The following is a 16,859-nucleotide window of genomic DNA, read 5'->3' as shown; positions in this document are numbered from 1 at the left end:
ATGAAGGCCAGCCTCTTCCTCCTCGCTGCCTCCACGGCCCTGGCTGCTCCCCTCGAGAGCTCCCCCGCTGCTGTCCCTCGTAGCGAGTTGGGATCATTCCCTCTCAACGAGCTCGAGGAGTACTACAAGACGGCTTACACTGTCAAGGCGGCCGACACTGATGGACTCCACCCCGCCATCTCCAAGCGCCAGTACAACGGCGACACCTTCAACCAGCTGACCGACGGCTCCGCCTGCCGCAAGGTCACTCTCATCTGGGCCCGCGGCACCACACAGGCTGGAAACGTCGGTGAGGCGGGCTCCGAGGGCCCGACCTTCTTCAACGCCCTCGCCGCGCGCATCGGTGCCGCGAACCTTGCCGTTCAGGGCGTCAGCTACTCCGCCAGCATCTTTGGTTTCCTCCAGGGTGGTGACCCGGCTGGTAGCACCACGATGGCCAACTTGGTTTCCCAGGTAAATACCTAGAATGCAAACCTCATGTCGACATACCCAATGCTAAAAATTTGGATTATAGGCTGCTACCAGATGCCCCAACACGAAGATTGTCCTCTCCGGTTACAGCCAGGGTGGCCAGCTCGTCCACAACGCGGCGAAGAAGCTGACTACTGCCCTGACCAACAAAATCTCTGCTGGTGAGTCGAGTTGATCCCACAAAATGCTTTGTTCCGATTCAGTTCTAATGCGCATCAGTTCTCATCTTCGGCGACCCATTCGACGGCCAGCCCGTCGGCAACATCCCCGCCTCCAAGGTCAAGATCATCTGCCACGATGGTGACAACATTTGCGACGGCGGCATTATCATCACCGCCGACCACCGCAACTACGAGCAGGATGCTCCTGCTGCTGCTGCTTTCGTCGCCGGCCTTGTCCAGTAAACGGGCCGGGGACCCTAAGACGAGAGTCTTGGAGTAACAAGGAGGTTGTATCTGAGGAGGATCGATGAGGTCATGTCACGTATTTTAATGAGGAACGTAAATAATCAAAATAGTATATTAAGGATGGTCCAGGAAAATGCGCTTCATATTTGCTCTACGTGACGTGGAAGGCTTCGAAAGTTGAAGCATGAAGCAGGTCAATATTTAGTTGAGCTTTCAAGAATATTTGTTCCCTGCTGCTATATGAAAACTCAATCCGAGTTGCAGATTTGTGCAACTATACGCCAAATCTAGTCTCATGGTCTATGGTCTAGGAATCTGAAACGCTGTCGCATGGAAGCCTCGACAAAACCAGTATGGAGTCGGGATCCACGACACACATCTAATTCCATCTGTTATACTTGCCTATCTTGTCCAAGCTAATAGTGGCATATCCCGTCTTTCTTTAATTAGACACATGAATGTTCTCATACTTCTAGGCTTAACTTTTATTCCACAAGTTCCTTCCTATTTTAAATTCTGTTGTGAACCCGTTCCTTAAACTGTCCGTCTTGGACATGACTTAAATTGAATGAAAGCCACAAGCCTGTTACAGCTGACTGAAAAGTCTAGCTAGCCATATTTGAATTATCGCATAGCTTAGTTTGGCGTTGGCAACTGAGCATGGCTGCAAGTCCACACAAACACCATACTCGTCCGTTACCCCGGCCATGAAGGTATCCTTCCTGATCTTCCACATCTGGGTTGTCGAGACACTTGAATCGCTGCTGATTATCTGTACCATAGTGCAGGGATAAGTTTTGTTCAGGAACAATAGACGTGACTACAGAACGGGAGGCAATTTTGAGCAGCAGGAAGGCGATATATAATTAAGATATGACGGAGCATACCATTCAGTTGATGACAAGTCAGACTAGGCTGAAAGAGCATACAACATGGCAAATAGTGCCTCCAGGATAGAAATAGGTCGGTCGCCACCACTAAGAATGGCCACAGATATGATCGTTGGAGGAATAACACTGGCCGCGGCTTATTCTTCCAACCAAGGAGAAGCGAGCAGGACACAAAAGGCAGACAATCAATCAAGTGCAAGTTTTTTCTAAAAGGCAGAGTGAACGACGAAAGACAGCGCCAGCTTTTATTTTCATTACAGCCCCCGTGCGCCCGCCAAAGAAAAAATAATAATAATCTAGTTAAAGACAACAGTCTTGTTCTTGTTAAGGAATACACGTCCCTCGGCGGTCCACTTGACGGCAGCCGCCAGAACTTGGCTCTCAATGTTGGAGCCCTCCTCGACCAGGTCCTTCGGGCTCATGCCGTGGTCGACTCTGGCGATGCGCTGCTCGATAATGGGGCCCTCGTCCAGATCCGCAGTGACGAAGTGGGCCGTGGCACCAATGATCTTGACGCCACGCTCGTAGGCCTGGTGGTACGGCTTCGCGCCCTTGAAGGAGGGCAGGAAAGAGTGGTGGATGTTGATGATCTTGCCGGACATGGCCTCGCACAGCTTGGGGGAGAGGACCTGCATGTAGCGGGCGAGAACGATGAGCTCAATGTCGTTCTCCTTGACGAGCTTGAGGATGGCCTCCTCCTGCTCGGCCTTGGTGTCCTTGGTGACGGGCAGGTGGTGGAACTCGATGCCGTAGTTTCCGGCGAGGGTCTGGTACTCGGTGTGGTTGGAGACGATGAGGGGCACGTCAATGGGCAGCTGGCCGGACTTTGCGCGGAAGAGCAGGTCGTTGAGGCAGTGGCCGATCTTGGAGACCATGATGAGGGTGCGCAGCTTGCGGGCCACGGGGCGGATGCGGTACCAGTCCAGCTGGAGGTCGGCGGCGAGGGCGTCGAACGGGGCCTTGAGGTGCTCCGTGGACTCGGTCTCGGTCGGCCCAAAGTGCACCCGCATGAAAAACTTTTCCGAGACGGGATCGGAGAACTGCTGGAGGTCCAGGATGTTGAGCTTCTGCTCAGCAAACACCCCGGTCACGGCGTGCACGATGCCGGACTTGTCCGGGCAGGACAGAGTGAAGATGTGGTCGTGCTTGGCGGGGGCCATGTTGAATGTTTGGGGCGGGGTGGTAGGTGTTGAGAGGAGGGGGGGTTGAAGATCGGTGTGAAAAGTTGATTCTGTGATCTGAAATCTCGGCCGCCTTCTAATGAGTTTTCTCTCCTGAAAGAATGAGTCAAACACTAAAAACAGCCGCGGGGCACCAGCTCCGTTAAGCAAGCCCCTCCGAGCTCGGGGATGATTCGGAGACCCGCAAATTAATTCATCTAGCTGCTTCTGAGAAACGATTGAACTGAAGTGAGAGAGGCATGAGTCTGGGTGTCATTTTTCAAGTGAGCTCAGATGAGAATAAGACTTGTGTCAATTCTACGATTGCGTCAACGAAATCTGTGTCGGATGTGTGTACCTGCATGTCTCACTGAGTTTAGGTGTGGTGACATCACCCCTCCTTGATTGACGATCTCAAGTGCCCCTCACTCACTCAATTTAGTAGTATGTAGCTCCGCACGTTATATGTGAACGAAGCTTGTACTGAGTCTAACAATCCAACTTATTTGACAGCGATAGTCATTTATAACTTAATATGGAGACTTCTAGAAGGAATCTAATCAAGGCATTCTTTAAAATGCGCCCCTCAGGCTTGAGCCAACTGTGTTAATTGCTGAGTCATTTATAAGTCATGCACAAAGAGCACAACGGTCTTATGCAATCTCAGTATTTTCTCATCATCTCACCTTTTTCACATAACGCTATGTTTTCTCTTTATTTGGAGCACCATTGTAATAAATAATTATAGTTTCCTCTTATTTATAAGTTTCCAATGAGTAAAAATGGCTGTGGTTATGGTTGCGAAAGCTACTTGCTTATCTTAAACAGGCTGCAGTTATGCAGGAACAGTCCCAACCAGGAAGGACGATTCGTGATAGTGGGAACGGGTATGCATGCTATTTCCGGCATGCGATCACCGTTGCGTACCTGCGTAGGCGGCTGGCTTACTTTGCACTGTACCGGTTGGCTCCTCAGCGGTTCGCCAACATTATCTTATATCGGGGATTAAAGTTACAGTAGACCACTTGTGGAAAACACTAGACCCGCACCTGGTCATAGTCGCTGTAAGGTATTCTTTACTCAGTCTTGACAAGCTTGAGAAGTTTATACAGGCTCTCAAGCAGCACTAGAACTACAGTCTATTAGCTTGTTCCGGTACTATTGCTGTGGACAAGGGCAGGATGAGAGGTTCCGGAGAATGGTCTTAAAGTTTCCTCTCCCCATGGATACTCGTCGGTGCTGGTTCGATAAAACCCGGTTGGCTTAATAGTTAACGGAGACAGGCGATGAAGAGACCATTTAATTTTGATGGTGTGGTGACCGACGTCAGGCACGGGCGGCATCAACTAGGAACAAAACGGCTTGTATTCTCTAAGTGAGCGAGCGGAGCGAAGGACGCTTAAGAATACGGTCGCTGGAGCGAGGTCACGTGACCTCGCGGCCGAGACGCGGCAGAGTGGGTCCGGAGGCCCGGAGCCAGCACGACAGATGGGTTTCCCGGCACTTGTTTCTATTCTCTGTCTTTTCTCCCCACATTTCAACTGCTATTAGCCCAACGAACAGTTGAGAGTAGACACAATGTTCAAGCATGTCATCCTCCGCGCTTTGGTCTTCATTGAAGACATCTTCAACTACCAATATCACGGTCAACCAACTTCCGACTTCTTTCCTGCCATTTGCCCTGTAAACACATTCAGCCTCGGACCATTCACAAACCACACGAACGGCTCTCATTACAACAATGAGTCTTTGGTCCCATGGACATACAAACCAAAGTGCATCAGAGCCGCAGATGACCCGAGCATCGAATTCTGCGTGTACACCAAGGCCGATTACGGCGACCATGGCATCAGCATCATCACCAAGTCGAAAACGATGGCAGAAAGCGTCAACAGTTGTCAAAGATCTCAGCAATCCATCCTCACAGAACCAAAGCCTCACACCAAACCCCAGCCCTTCACACAACCGAAGCCATACAAAATCGTCGACCTTGAGGACAAGGGACGAGGCATCGTAGCCACCCGTCTGATCCGCGCTCACGAAGTAATCATGGTCGACCACGTCGCATTACTTCTCGACGGGGCTTTCGCCGACTACATGACGGAAAAGCAAGGCTACGACCTGCTTGACCTCGCCGCGAACCAACTTCCTCGTCCCGAGGTAATCCTAGGCTTGTCCCGAGGCGGACCCGACGTTCCAAAGTCCCATCCGGTCTTTGACGTGATGACGATGAACTCGTTTGGGGGTGTCAACCTGAGCATACCCAACGCGGCTTTATTTCCGGATATCTCAAGAACAAACCACCACTGCAAACCAAACTCCCACATGATCCTCGCAAACGGCGAATTAACCGCCATTATCCGCTCATATCGCGACATCCCCGAGGGCGAAGAAATCACAATCAATTATCTGCCAGAAGGTCTTCAACGTAAATACCGACATGCTATGCTAGAAGGCTGGGGCTTCGAATGCAAATGCTCCATGTGCGAAGCGTCAGCCGCTGAAATCGCCGCGTCCGACGACAGGCGAACACGAATCGACGACCTGGACATCGATGCGGAGATGGCGTCCAAGGAGAACAAGACGGAGCTGGCTATCCAGCTCACGGAGGAGAGCATCGAGTTGCTGCGCGAGGAGGACCTAATGATGCTTACCCCGGAGCGGTACGAGTCTCTGATAAGCTTGAACACCATGTTGGGGAGGTGGGACGAAGCGGAGAAGTATAGGGATATGATGATCCAGAAGCGCCGGGAACTTGAGTGGGTGGAGTATTAGAAATGCCGATAAAGGGCGCGTAGAGGTTCCTCAAGCCTAAAGACGAGGCTCGAAAACGAAGGTGTAGCCGTTATATTGTGGGGGGCTTGTCAGGATTCCTAGTACACTGCACAATTGACCCCCCATCAACTAACTGCCGTATTTACAATATGAACCCTGTAAACCCGCCCGTAATCATTCCCCCCCACAAATCGTCTCGGAGTAATTGTGGTTGGCTTAAGCAGAATTAGCTTGGGCTCTTCGGTATCTTTCACTTTTTCGCCGAAAACTCCCGTGGATGCTGTACTTTTTTTTGATTGAAATGTGGAGCAACTATCAATTACGTTTATCGAGCTCTAATAGATTTATCTACTTGTTCAACCGGGGAGCCCTCTCGGGATCTCTCCAGTAGAGGCACGCCTCCCTGCGGATATCGTCCGCCTCAACCTTGGTGCCGTTGTTAGGCTGGACAACGAGCTGCAGCGCAGGCTCGGACTCGAGGCCGTAGCCGGTGGGCTTGTAGTTGGGCCACTCCGGGCTGCCGGGGAACCTGTGGGTGTTGGGGTCGCCAGAGAGGACGAAGCTGGACAGGTATCCGTGGTAGACGTGGCTGATCTCGGGGTACTGCACGTTGGGCTCGTCCCAGGTGTACTTGGTGTCGGCGGTATGCGGGATGCCCCTCCACGCGGGCCACGAGTTGTTCGTGTTGAAGCGCAGCTTCCAGGTCGGCACGTCCGCCAGCGACGCACGGTACGCCGTCTCCTGGCCGGGGCAGATGTAGGCGTAGTCGCTCCACGCGGCGGAGAGGCGGTTGTACTGTGTGCTGTTGGGGGAGTTGGCGAAGGGGGAATCGGGGTGCGTCGCCGGGTCAGGGTAGAGCTCCGCCAGCAGATCCAGGTCGGTGCTGTTCAACGCCGGAGAGATGTTGTGGAGGTAGTCGAGGAACTCCTCGTTCGTCTCCTTATCGCCGGACATGTAGTACTTGGCCTCGTCGTTGACCGTAGAGGTGATGGTAGGGACGTGGAAGAAGGTGCCGTCGTAGCCGGACTGCGAGCCGAACTTCTCCAGCAAGGGACCGCCCTGAGTCGGCTGGAAGGGCCAGGTCAAGACGGGATCGTACTGGTTGTACAGCTGGGTGCTGATGTTGCGGATGTCGTTGACGTCCGCGGCACGAAGGCAGGAAAGAGCAGCGGCGTTGTCGTCGGTAGGGCAGCCGAGGAACTTCATGTAAGCCTCGTACTGCTGGACGTAAAGCGGGTAGGTAGCATTGGGGAACGCGCGGGCGGTGACAGAGCCGGACTGGTGGATGGCACGGGCGAACAGCGGCTTGCCGGCGTCCTCGTCGTAGTTGTGGAAGTAATGAATGCCGACGGAGTGGCCACCGGCAGAACGGCCGCCGATGGTGACGGCGTCGGGGTCACCACCGAATGCGGAGATGTGCTTCTGCACGAACTGGAGGAACAGACGCTGGTCGCGGAGGCCGAGGTTCAGCAGACCCTCCTCCTCGAAAAGCGCCGACGGCAGGAAGCCGAGGGAGTTGACGCGGTAGTGGAAGTTCACCACAGTAATGGGCTCCTTGGACGAAGCGGCGAAAGCGGCGGCGTCGAAGCTGCTGTAACTGCCGGCGTAGAAAGCGCCACCATGAATCCAGACTAGGACAGGAGTCTTCTGGTCCAGCGGCACGCCGCGGGTGCGGAAGACGTTGAAGTTGAGACAGGCCTCATCCTGAGTCTCAACCTTGGTCGAAGTCGGGTCTTGGACGCAAGTCTTGCCGTAGGAGGTGGCCCTCTTGGTACCGTTAAAGGCGGCGGGCCAGGTGACGGGATTGAAGCGACCCTCGCCGACTGGCTGGGTCGAGTAGTCGATTCCCAGCCAAGCGTCGACTGGTGCGGGGAGAGAACGGCCGCTAAGAGTCGAGTTGACGACTGTGCCGGAGAAGCTACCGTAGTCCTTAAGGGTAACGTGGTTGTAGGCCGCGGCAGCTGCCGGTGCGAGAACGACCTGCGAGGCCGCAAAGAAGGACGACGAGAACTTCATGTTTGCTGACTCTGTCGTTGGTCCCTCTTCTCCGTGTTGCTGTACTTCTTCACCGTGAATGAAGGAGATGAAGAGGAAACACAAGACCGATGCGCAGCACCGGAGATCCCAGTGTTTTAAACGCATGGTCAACGATCTTGGCTCCTGGTTTCCCCCTCTTTCTGCTTTTTCTTGTTTTTTTGACAAATTTCCCGGTGACCCGCTCCAGGAAACACTTCGTTTGGCCGCTGGGATGTCCTCGATGGAGGCAAGTAAGGGTGTAAAGCAACTCTAAGAGCATTGACCCGAGTCTGAAAGGGTTGGAGAAACCCGTACTCACCGTACCCCTGACTCGACCCCAATTCGCAAAGCGGAGAACTTCTAGCTAAGAGCACGCTAGATTCTTGCAGATCGATGTCATTGCTTAAGCGAGGAGGGTCTCTACACCTCTCCCCTCCGATATCGTCGGCCTTCACTTTTGGGGCCCGATAGCTCAGGTTCACTTGGTCAGTTGGAGGGGGGGACCAGTGATGTGAGCGGTGTTGATAAGAAAGCACAAATGGCTAAGCCTTCCGACGAGGAGCTCACAAAGCTCACCGAATCGGCCCCGCACCGAATCCTTGATCAGTAACCCCAACCTCTCTCCTTTCCAGCCGGTCGGCTCTTCCGCGGGGTTCTGAGGGTCGATGATGTGGGGATGAAGAGGGCAGTGCTGATTAGAGAGGGCGAAGAGATGCTGGAAGCACAAGATAGCACATGGATCCGCCATCCGAAGTCGTATTCCGCCATCCGATATCTACCATCTATCTTCGTGCCTATTTCGTGATATCATTGTTCTCATATCATGCCCGTCAACTAATCCCCAAGCCTTGTAAAGTCCCAGCCCGCAATGGCCGTGCGCTCAATATTCTAACCCCGGTTCCTCACTACCTGAATGACCTCTCGGTAAGGATTGGCCAAGCCATGCTCAACTTAACCGGCCATCTCCTCGTCCTCGTCATCACTATCATGTCCAAGTGCCGCATCGAGAAGAGGCGCGCGCTGCTGCTCAACAGCTTGGCGAAACTCTTCCTTTCGGAACCCGCCACCACTGTGCCAGCCAAACTCACGGTACAACCGCGAAACGAGCTACAGAGTGCGACTCAAGTTAGAAAACAATTCTTAGATACTCACAACTTCAACCGATTGAAACTTACCTGGCCCTCTTCAGTTTGAGCATCGACAACCCTAGAATCCCACTTCCCCGAGCGGGGAGCGGGGACAACCTCCAAGTTGTCGAGTTGATGGTTGATACGGTTAAAGTAGGACAGAACATCCTCAGGCTCGACAGCACGCCACGGCTGGTCCTCTGGTGCCTGGTGTTCGCTATCAAACTCGGTGCCGTATGGGTAGATGACATCTAGGGAAACGGTCAGTCTTGCAGAAAACGTTAAAGGGTAAAAAAAAAACGTAGACGCACTCTCGTTGGTGTCAATCACCCACCAAACGCCTTCGTCCGCATGCGTCAGCGAAATCATGTCGGCCGGTACGGGTCCGTCAAACGGCGCGAAGCCTAGATCCAGCATCGACGTATTGCTAAACTCCTCCTCCGTAGCCGTGCCGAACCAGCGGCCGTCGCGCAGGTAACGCAGTTGGAATGTCTCGGGGTAAATCTCGACAGAGTCCGCCGTCTCATTTTCGCGGAGGTAGGGAATGAGTCTCAGCAGATCAATGACCTTTTCGGAGCGGCCCATGGCCCGGAGGGCGTCAACGTGGAGCTGTTCATCGCTCCAGCCGGCGTTGGGCGGGACGCTTATGTCCGAAAGGTCTATGTAACCCATCTTCAACAGCGTTTCATAGTGCCTGTTGATGCAGGAAACGATAGTGCTGTTGTTTACTGACATTTTTGATGCGTTTTTGGTGGCTTGGCTACGATGAGTTCGTGCTGGTCGGACGGTGAAGAAAGTCGCGGCGTTGAGATTTTCACTGAGCGGTTCCTGTGTGGGGCGTGTCGTGGAGGCAAATCACTGGTTCCGATGTTGACCCAATGGTTAAGTTGGGGTATTCGAGTCCATAGCTCTTTTTTCACGCATTCTTAGGACGAACGTATCTAATAATATGTTTTTGAGAGAAGCTGATGTTTTGAAAGTATTTTTGTGTCATTTTTGTGTTGCCCTTTGTAGAATGTGATTGCAGGCCATTTTTTCACTTTATAAAATCGGAATATGAATCAAAGAGTTATGGCATTGAGGGTTTCTCGATAAGACGAGTCACTTTCAAACTAAAGCCACAGGCATCTTTTTGTTCATTGCTATATAATAAGAACACTTGTCTGGTAATTTCTTGGCCAAGTCAAACTGAAACTTGCCTGTCAGATTGTCTTGGTTTGATGCTTAGTTATCCAGCAAGACATGAACTGTCAACTCAAGACATTCCCACAATTGAGGCTCAAGTCAATAAAGGTGTTTATTTCTCAATCATACTATTTCCTCTCTTTGAAGAAACTGACCTTGATGACCTCCCTCAGTCATGAAAACTGCTCTCATGGTTGGTTTCTAAATAATATTAGAAAGCCAACCCTAAAAAACCCATGAACAAGGAAAGATTTTGACAACCTCAAAATTCGACTCATTAATCGTTTTCCCCCTTCAACCCTGAGTAACGGACTCCTAACCACGATGACTCACTTCCACCTTAGGAACTGCCTCATCCAGAAAAGTCTGATGTAATACTGCATTAAACGGATATTCACTAACGCCGAAAAAAAAAAACCACACCATACTAAACCCAAACTTATCAACGAAGCACGCAATACTTGGCTCCTCAAGCATCACCACTTCTGAAAACATTTCACTCGGTTACTTCAAAGCACGGAAAAAATGGCAACGATATACACCACCGTCCCAGACGGCCTCATCCCTCTCCTCACCTCACACCTCCCTCACTCACTCCCCGTCCTGCGTCGTTTACAATTCACCAAAGTCCCAGGCGGCCAGCGCCCAACGGCGCGAATCATCTTCGCCGCAGATGGTACCTCCCCAGACTCCTCGCCGCGCAATTTCTCTGCGGCATACCTCGACTTTGGTTCGGGGATGGAGACGTCGCTGTTCATGTACTCCACCCTCGAAGATAACCCCTCTGCGGCCGCGGACGACAGGCAGACTTGCGAGGCGCAGATTCTGGCTGTTATCGACGCCGTGAAGCAAATCAGTAAGGAGCAGCCTGAGAATAGGGGGTACCCCGGTGGATGTCTTGTGGGGACTCTGGCGACGGTTGTGAGGGAGGTGTTGTTTGCTCGCGGTGTGAGGGTGAAGCCCCGTGCAGATTACGAGTATCAGAAGTGGTTATTTAGGGTTGAGGATATTCCCGACTTTGACGTTGTGTTGCCCGAGGGCGCGACGTGGGAGCCTGCGAATGAAAAGGATTGTGAGGTTGTTATTTCGAGGACGCATATCCCGCGCCAAGTGTACGTTTGTTCGGTTAGTTGTTGAGGTTTACGGACTGATAAACTTGCAGGAAAACTCTCTTGACATTCCCCAGTCTGGTATTAAAGCTGGCGGATGGGACGCCTATTGCTTGGTCCTTCTTGGGTGAGTATACATCTTCTATTGCAACTTCGTACCTGGCATGGTAGTTTGGTCAGCGTTAACATTGATCAGGCACGGATGGCTCATTGTCAAGTCTTCATTGTGAGGTGAGTCATCATTGTATGGTAGTTTGATAACAGAGCTAAGTTGGTTGGTGACCCAGGAACCGTATCGTAAGAGGGGATATGCAAAGGCACTCGCAGCAAAGCTCATTAAGAGGAGCACTATCGAATATGGCCCAGATGGATGGGGCTCGGCTGATGTTGCGCCGGATAATCTGGGAAGTCGGGGCATGTGTAAGAGTTTAGGAGGTAAACATGCATGGAATTGTTCATGGTAAGTCTGCTTTCTTGTAAGCCTATAATATGTCTAACATGTTTTCAGGAATATCCTTCAACTTGAGGAAGAGGCCAAGAATTGAGTATATCTTATATTAGGACTTGATTCCGTTTTCGATATACTCTAGAATCTGGTGTTGATGACTCAACACACGATATAGAAACAATTAGACAATTTTACTTTTTGATTATTTTCAGTATTCCTAAGGTATTCTAAAATCAGAATAGCGCGCCGCGGCATTTGCCTTTGCCTCTACACCAAGCCTGCTCCGCCCCAAAGCTCCTGCACAAGAAAACTCAATCCCTCAACTCCGTTGCCAACCGCCGATGACAGCTTGATAACGATTTACTCTTTTTCCGACCACGGAGATGCACAGTAGCGGGGTGTGCGCCCTTTTGACGTGTGAAGAACGCTAAACCCCGATGGACAGTGTGGGGTGGTGTCGCCATGTCTCGGTTCAATATCTCCCAACCCCATTCCGGATCTGCACCAGGTGCTACTCAACAAGAAAAAAAAATTTCCCCCATGTCGCGATACGGTCGGTGAGAGCAGCTCCGTCAGGGGTGAGTCACTCCTAGCTGCCAGCTCCCTTCGTTCCCGACCCCGCACCCGTTCTTGACGCAATTTTGCGTCAAACTTAGGCGTCGTCAGGAAGGTGGTAGATCTTCATAATATCCTCAAGCTGGGCTTCGTGGTCAAACTTGAGGTCCTTCAGCAGGCCGTCGTTGAAGCCAAAGACCCAACCGTGAACGATTGGGAACTTGTTCTTGGCGTATGACTGCTGAATAGCGGCAGTCTTGATGACGTTGCGACACTGCTCGATGACGTTGAGCTCAACCAGTCTGTCGTAGCGAGCACTCTCGTCCTTGATAGCGTCCAGCTCGGACTCGTGAAGACGGTAAACGTCGCGAATGTTTCTAAGCCAGGGGTTGAGGAGGCCCAAATCCGTGGGGGTCATGGCAGCCTTGACACCGCCGCAGCCGTAGTGACCGCAGACAACAATGTGCTTGACCTTGAGGTGGCGCACAGCGTAGTTGATGACGCTCATAACATTGAGGTCGATGTTGTTGACGAGGTTGGCAATGTTGCGGTGGATGAAGGCCTCACCGGGCTCGAGACCAGTAATCTGCTCGGCAGGGATACGGGAGTCACTGCATCCGATCCAGAGGTACTCGGGAGTCTGACCGGCGGACAGAGTGACGAAGAAGTTGGGGTCCTGCTTCTTCTTCTCCTCGGCCCAGCGCTTGTTGTGCTCAAAGACGCGGTCATGCGTCTGCTTGAGGTACTTTTCCATGTCCTTGTCGGCCATCTTGGTCCAGTCTGGTTGATTCAGGACACGTTTGCTGGTAACCTTGGAGAAGCTAAGATGCTGGGGTCTAACAAAGATGTTTTGGGAGATGCGAGGGGGAAGAGGACGGCCGAGTCGCGCGGATGAGAGGAGGAAGCGCGGGGCTGGGCTGACTTTAAACATCACAAGAAGGAAAGGATGGGAATAAGAAGGAACAAAAATAGGGGGAGGAGGGGTAATAAGCCGGGGGAAACGGATGAGCGACGGACGACGAGAGAGGAGACGCGGCTGCAGGTCCGAAGGTTGGCGATTGGAGCAGAAGGAGCCAAGGTGAAGAAATGTCGCACCTTCGTTCTGGCTTCGGGAGATTTGTTGGGAAGGTCCGATAAACACGCTAGAGACGTCACTGCGCAGGACGGTGGCCCAGACGGTGCGTAAACGGTGCGGTCTCTGGTGGTGATAGTCCGGTGCTCCGGGCGGGCTATTTGGGGATGTGAACGGGCTGGAGAAGTTATGGCGGAGGGGGGTTTTAGAGGGGCAAGATTGAAAGAGTAAAAATAAAAAATAAAAACAAAAAGAGTGAGGCTGGGTCAGTGCAGATATCACGGGAAATCTAGTACTAAAGGGAATATTAGGAGTAAACTAAAAAAGAGGTTGCAGCAGCATTAAGCTTAGCGACAGGGGACGAGCAGAATTTCGCCTGTTCTGATCTAGATTACCAACTATAAAAGCAAGATCGAAGGGGACAAACACGATCGATCTAAATGGATCTCATAAAAGTCCCCAACATGACAGCTGTTGCGGATACAGCACGAGTCAACCGTTCGTGTTCAAACGGCCACAACCCTTGAACCCCGACAATACCCGTTCAGAAGCCGTAGAAAGTCCATCAAAAACGGCATAAGACATTCAATAGCGCCGTTGGCCCCCCCTTCCAATCTGGAATCACAGATTGCTTGGCTGGCAATGCTTCATGGGTAAGCGTGCATTGCATTTGCTGCTGACGATCTTTAGCCAAGACGGCACCTTTTTTCCAGACTAGGATAAGTCAGACTTACCGACAGCTGTCCGAGATAGGCTGTGACAGGTCGCTGTTGAGCTGAGGAGATAATTGACTGATCTGGGGTATGAGTCAATTTGGTATTGTCTGTCTCCATGTTTCCTCAACATCCAGCACTACCCCTGCCTTTTCAACATTGTGCCGCACCTCCGACTAGGCCCGCGCCTTCCGCCCCGGCCAATGCCGGACCAGGCTCCACATATCCCCGGGAATACCGGCATCAATAAACCAAGACCCCGATTGTATCGTCCTTTACCTTTCCTCATCTGCTCCGAAATGTTCTGCCCTTCTTCCCTTTGAACCAATTATCTGCCTGCTCAGGAGTGTCTCATCAAAGTGCCGAACCTTGCAGATTGTGCTTCCCCTTCCGTTAAACTTTATAGCTTCCTAAGGGACGTGAGCTGCCCCCCGAAAACGGCCCCAGCGGACGCCCTGGCCTTCTTCGGCACAGTGCCCTTCTACCAGAATGTGAGCTTGGGCCCAACGGTCCCCGAACTTTGTCATCCGCTGCAGTTCAGACCTGCAGTAGGGCCACTCTGCGCACCAGTCTGATCCCTTATTCTCTGGGAAACAGGGCTACTTCCTGAAACCGGGAAGGGGAAACCCCTGCATGTCAATGAGTGGCTCCGTTATAGCTTTCTTCTGGTAGGCCGGCAGACTAGACAGCTTGTGTAGATGGCTCCTTCATGGGCTTCACGGGCTTTACTTGCTTGACTTCGACAGACGTATTTTCAGCAGCTAGACGGAGGCTAGCATCTGTCAAAATAGAGACAGGCGGCTTCCACCAACTAGATTGTTAGATAGTCGGCTGTCATGCGAACACTGTGGGGTAATAGAGACAACCGTTGAATTTCACAAAGTCAAGAGGCAAGATCTGAATATTTCCAACGGCGATCCGGTCATGGCGCACAGAAGAGAGGCGACATGTGAGAAAGAGGGTTTCATAAGGCTAGATTAAGGTGCCGAGTGAACATGATCACGCAAAATATACCTTTGCTCCGTCGCATTCCTGCATGCCCAGTGCTGAGTCTCGATACTTAATCAACCTTCTCCCTCACCCATGAGCCACAGACTTTTAAACCTGTGTGTGAACTTTTTTTTCGTTTCGTTTCAATTCCGGTGCCACTAGTTGGCAACATTATTATTCCTTGCCTTTAGTAATTCGACTTTTCTCTGGTTCAGAATGATCACCTGGGGTGTATCACGCGGCCTGGCCGTCGTCGCCACACTGCTATCCTTCTCACAAGCAGCTACCGCCGCCATCCTCCCCAGGCAGAGTGATGAAGCCCTTCGTCCTTGGGTTACCGTCGAGGCTGATGGTGCCACAAAGACTATCGCGCCTGTGATCAACGACGGCAAGATAACATCAGCCTTCCCAGCCAACTCGGCACTGCCCACCGCCGACGCAACGGGTGCCGGCTCGTTCTTACTTTGCAACCCGGCCGCCGGCTCCGGCGGGCTCGCCCAACCGTTCTGCGCGCCAGCAAAGGACAACGAGCTGGAGGGCGGCAAGACGTACTTTGGTGAGCCCTGCCACGATCGACCCCCCGCCTTCGAACGTCCGCTAATCGTTTTCCAGTCACCTGGGACGCCTCCCTTTTCCCGTCCCCAAACACCGTCGTCCAGGTTCAGGGAGACTACAGCGTGACCAACACCATTGACGTCGGCCACGGGTTCACCTCGCAGAGCATCCCCGCCTCCCAAGGCTACTTTGCCTGGGCCGTCTTGGGGTACAACATGCCCCCTGGCGAGGCTCTGGACGTGCAGCTTTTCCTTGCGGTGCCTGCTACCAACGGTACCATCACGGCCCGTGATCCCGGTCCAAAGGTTCGCATCGTCAACAACGTACCGTCCGAGGATCCTCTCCGGCGCGGTCCTAATGTCTTTGGGATTGTGTTGCCCATCATCTTTGGCGTTCTCTCCCTCGGCGCCATTGGTTGGTTTGTGTGGTGGTACGGCAGGAGAAAGGGCATGTTCGCCTCTCGCAACCAGGGTTACGGCGTGGGGAAGAGCCGTGGCCAGAGGACGGACGGTCTGCGGCTTGCGGACGGCACATTCACGTCGGCTAACCGCGGAGTGGAGATGATGCCACCCCCGAGGCCTCCTCCACCGAGTATCGGAACTGGAAATGCGTTCAGGGAGGAGCTGAGTAGACAAGAGCGTAATGATAAAGCGCGTAACGTGGTGTAAGTGAGATGATGATTAGATTAGCCGCATGGCTTGTAAACAACCACACTCGTTGGGTATCGGTATAATGTCATAATTCGGAGGAGTTATTTACAAAGTGTCCATTGTAAGATACATAACTTGGTATAGAGATCAAAATGAAATCGACAAAGGGAGATAATGGGAGGTAAAATGGAGACATTCGCAAACCTGTGATATTTGTCACTTGGGTCGGAATGGTATGAGACTGGCTCAGACCTTGAAATCTTTTGGCGGCTGATTCAGATATCAAAGTCCCGGCCTCGCAAGTGATAATCCTGATGTCCTTTCTCCGCCTGCTCAAGGTCTTTTGATTGGAATAGAGATGGGTCTGTTAAGAGAAAATATGCTGATTGAGGATGTATAGCCAAGTAGAACCGGAAATGCTCATTATACAGTTACTACTACTTAAGCTACCAGAGCCCCAAGAAAGACTCCACAGCAGTACCTAACCAAAAGCGAACAATTTTAGTGGATGCAAAGTTTACACTGTGAGTACCGTAAACCTCAAGACTCCCATTGCCTTGAAGCTCCAACTAAATTCTCAAATATTGCAGAATAAGGCAGTTCACAAATCCACATAACCAAGAAATGACCAAAGAGGGGATAGCGTTCTCAGAAGAACAAGTGGGGCTCCTGCAAGTTAGCGGGCCACAGCCAGAGAATGAAAAAAGGTCAAAAAATGATGACCGCGCACAGACCA

At 52.1% G+C, this 16,859-nt stretch overlaps 8 protein-coding genes across 8 annotated transcripts; 4 read left to right on the top strand and 4 right to left on the bottom strand.

The window, feature by feature from the left end:
• On the top strand, positions 1-875 carry CTRU02_213076 (carbohydrate esterase family 5 protein; the record flags this gene model as incomplete). The annotated part of the gene is made up of 3 exons (XM_036721641.1): positions 1-453; positions 515-632; positions 691-875. 3 exons carry the CDS (start codon positions 1-3, stop codon positions 873-875), a joined length of 756 nt encoding a protein of 251 aa, XP_036586810.1.
• A 1,189-nt stretch (positions 876-2,064) lies between these two features.
• CTRU02_213075 (formyltetrahydrofolate deformylase) lies at positions 2,065-2,928 on the bottom strand (the record flags this gene model as incomplete). Its single annotated transcript, XM_036721640.1, has 1 exon — positions 2,065-2,928. The coding sequence occupies one exon, from the start codon at positions 2,926-2,928 to the stop codon at positions 2,065-2,067; it is 864 nt and encodes a 287-aa protein (XP_036586809.1).
• A 1,578-nt stretch (positions 2,929-4,506) lies between these two features.
• CTRU02_213074 (uncharacterized protein) lies at positions 4,507-5,703 on the top strand (the record flags this gene model as incomplete). The annotated part of the gene is made up of 1 exon (XM_036721639.1): positions 4,507-5,703. The coding sequence occupies one exon, from the start codon at positions 4,507-4,509 to the stop codon at positions 5,701-5,703; it is 1,197 nt and encodes a 398-aa protein (XP_036586808.1).
• Positions 5,704-6,051: 348 nt separating this feature from the next.
• On the bottom strand, positions 6,052-7,845 carry CTRU02_213073 (Acetylcholinesterase 1; the record flags this gene model as incomplete). Its single annotated transcript, XM_070205968.1, has 2 exons — positions 6,052-7,444; positions 7,472-7,845. The coding sequence occupies 2 exons, from the start codon at positions 7,843-7,845 to the stop codon at positions 6,052-6,054; spliced, it is 1,767 nt and encodes a 588-aa protein (XP_070060361.1).
• An 825-nt stretch (positions 7,846-8,670) lies between these two features.
• CTRU02_213072 (uncharacterized protein) lies at positions 8,671-9,581 on the bottom strand (the record flags this gene model as incomplete). Its single annotated transcript, XM_036721637.1, has 3 exons — positions 8,671-8,826; positions 8,895-9,097; positions 9,158-9,581. 3 exons carry the CDS (start codon positions 9,579-9,581, stop codon positions 8,671-8,673), a joined length of 783 nt encoding a protein of 260 aa, XP_036586806.1.
• A 975-nt stretch (positions 9,582-10,556) lies between these two features.
• On the top strand, positions 10,557-11,685 carry CTRU02_213071 (GNAT family protein; the record flags this gene model as incomplete). The annotated part of the gene is made up of 5 exons (XM_036721635.1): positions 10,557-11,143; positions 11,194-11,267; positions 11,337-11,371; positions 11,428-11,600; positions 11,649-11,685. The coding sequence occupies 5 exons, from the start codon at positions 10,557-10,559 to the stop codon at positions 11,683-11,685; spliced, it is 906 nt and encodes a 301-aa protein (XP_036586805.1).
• A 555-nt stretch (positions 11,686-12,240) lies between these two features.
• CTRU02_213070 (carbonic anhydrase) lies at positions 12,241-13,074 on the bottom strand (the record flags this gene model as incomplete). Its single annotated transcript, XM_036721636.1, has 1 exon — positions 12,241-13,074. The coding sequence occupies one exon, from the start codon at positions 13,072-13,074 to the stop codon at positions 12,241-12,243; it is 834 nt and encodes a 277-aa protein (XP_036586804.1).
• Positions 13,075-15,134: 2,060 nt separating this feature from the next.
• Positions 15,135-16,141, top strand: CTRU02_213069 (uncharacterized protein; the record flags this gene model as incomplete). The annotated part of the gene is made up of 2 exons (XM_036721634.1): positions 15,135-15,474; positions 15,531-16,141. The coding sequence occupies 2 exons, from the start codon at positions 15,135-15,137 to the stop codon at positions 16,139-16,141; spliced, it is 951 nt and encodes a 316-aa protein (XP_036586803.1).
• Positions 16,142-16,859: the final 718 nt, after the last annotated feature.

This window comes from Colletotrichum truncatum (assembly GCF_014235925.2).
Source record: "Colletotrichum truncatum strain CMES1059 chromosome Unknown Contig_0009, whole genome shotgun sequence".
Taxonomy (NCBI): Eukaryota; Fungi; Ascomycota; class Sordariomycetes; order Glomerellales; family Glomerellaceae; genus Colletotrichum; species Colletotrichum truncatum.
This window is presented reverse-complemented; position numbering and strand designations above follow the sequence as displayed.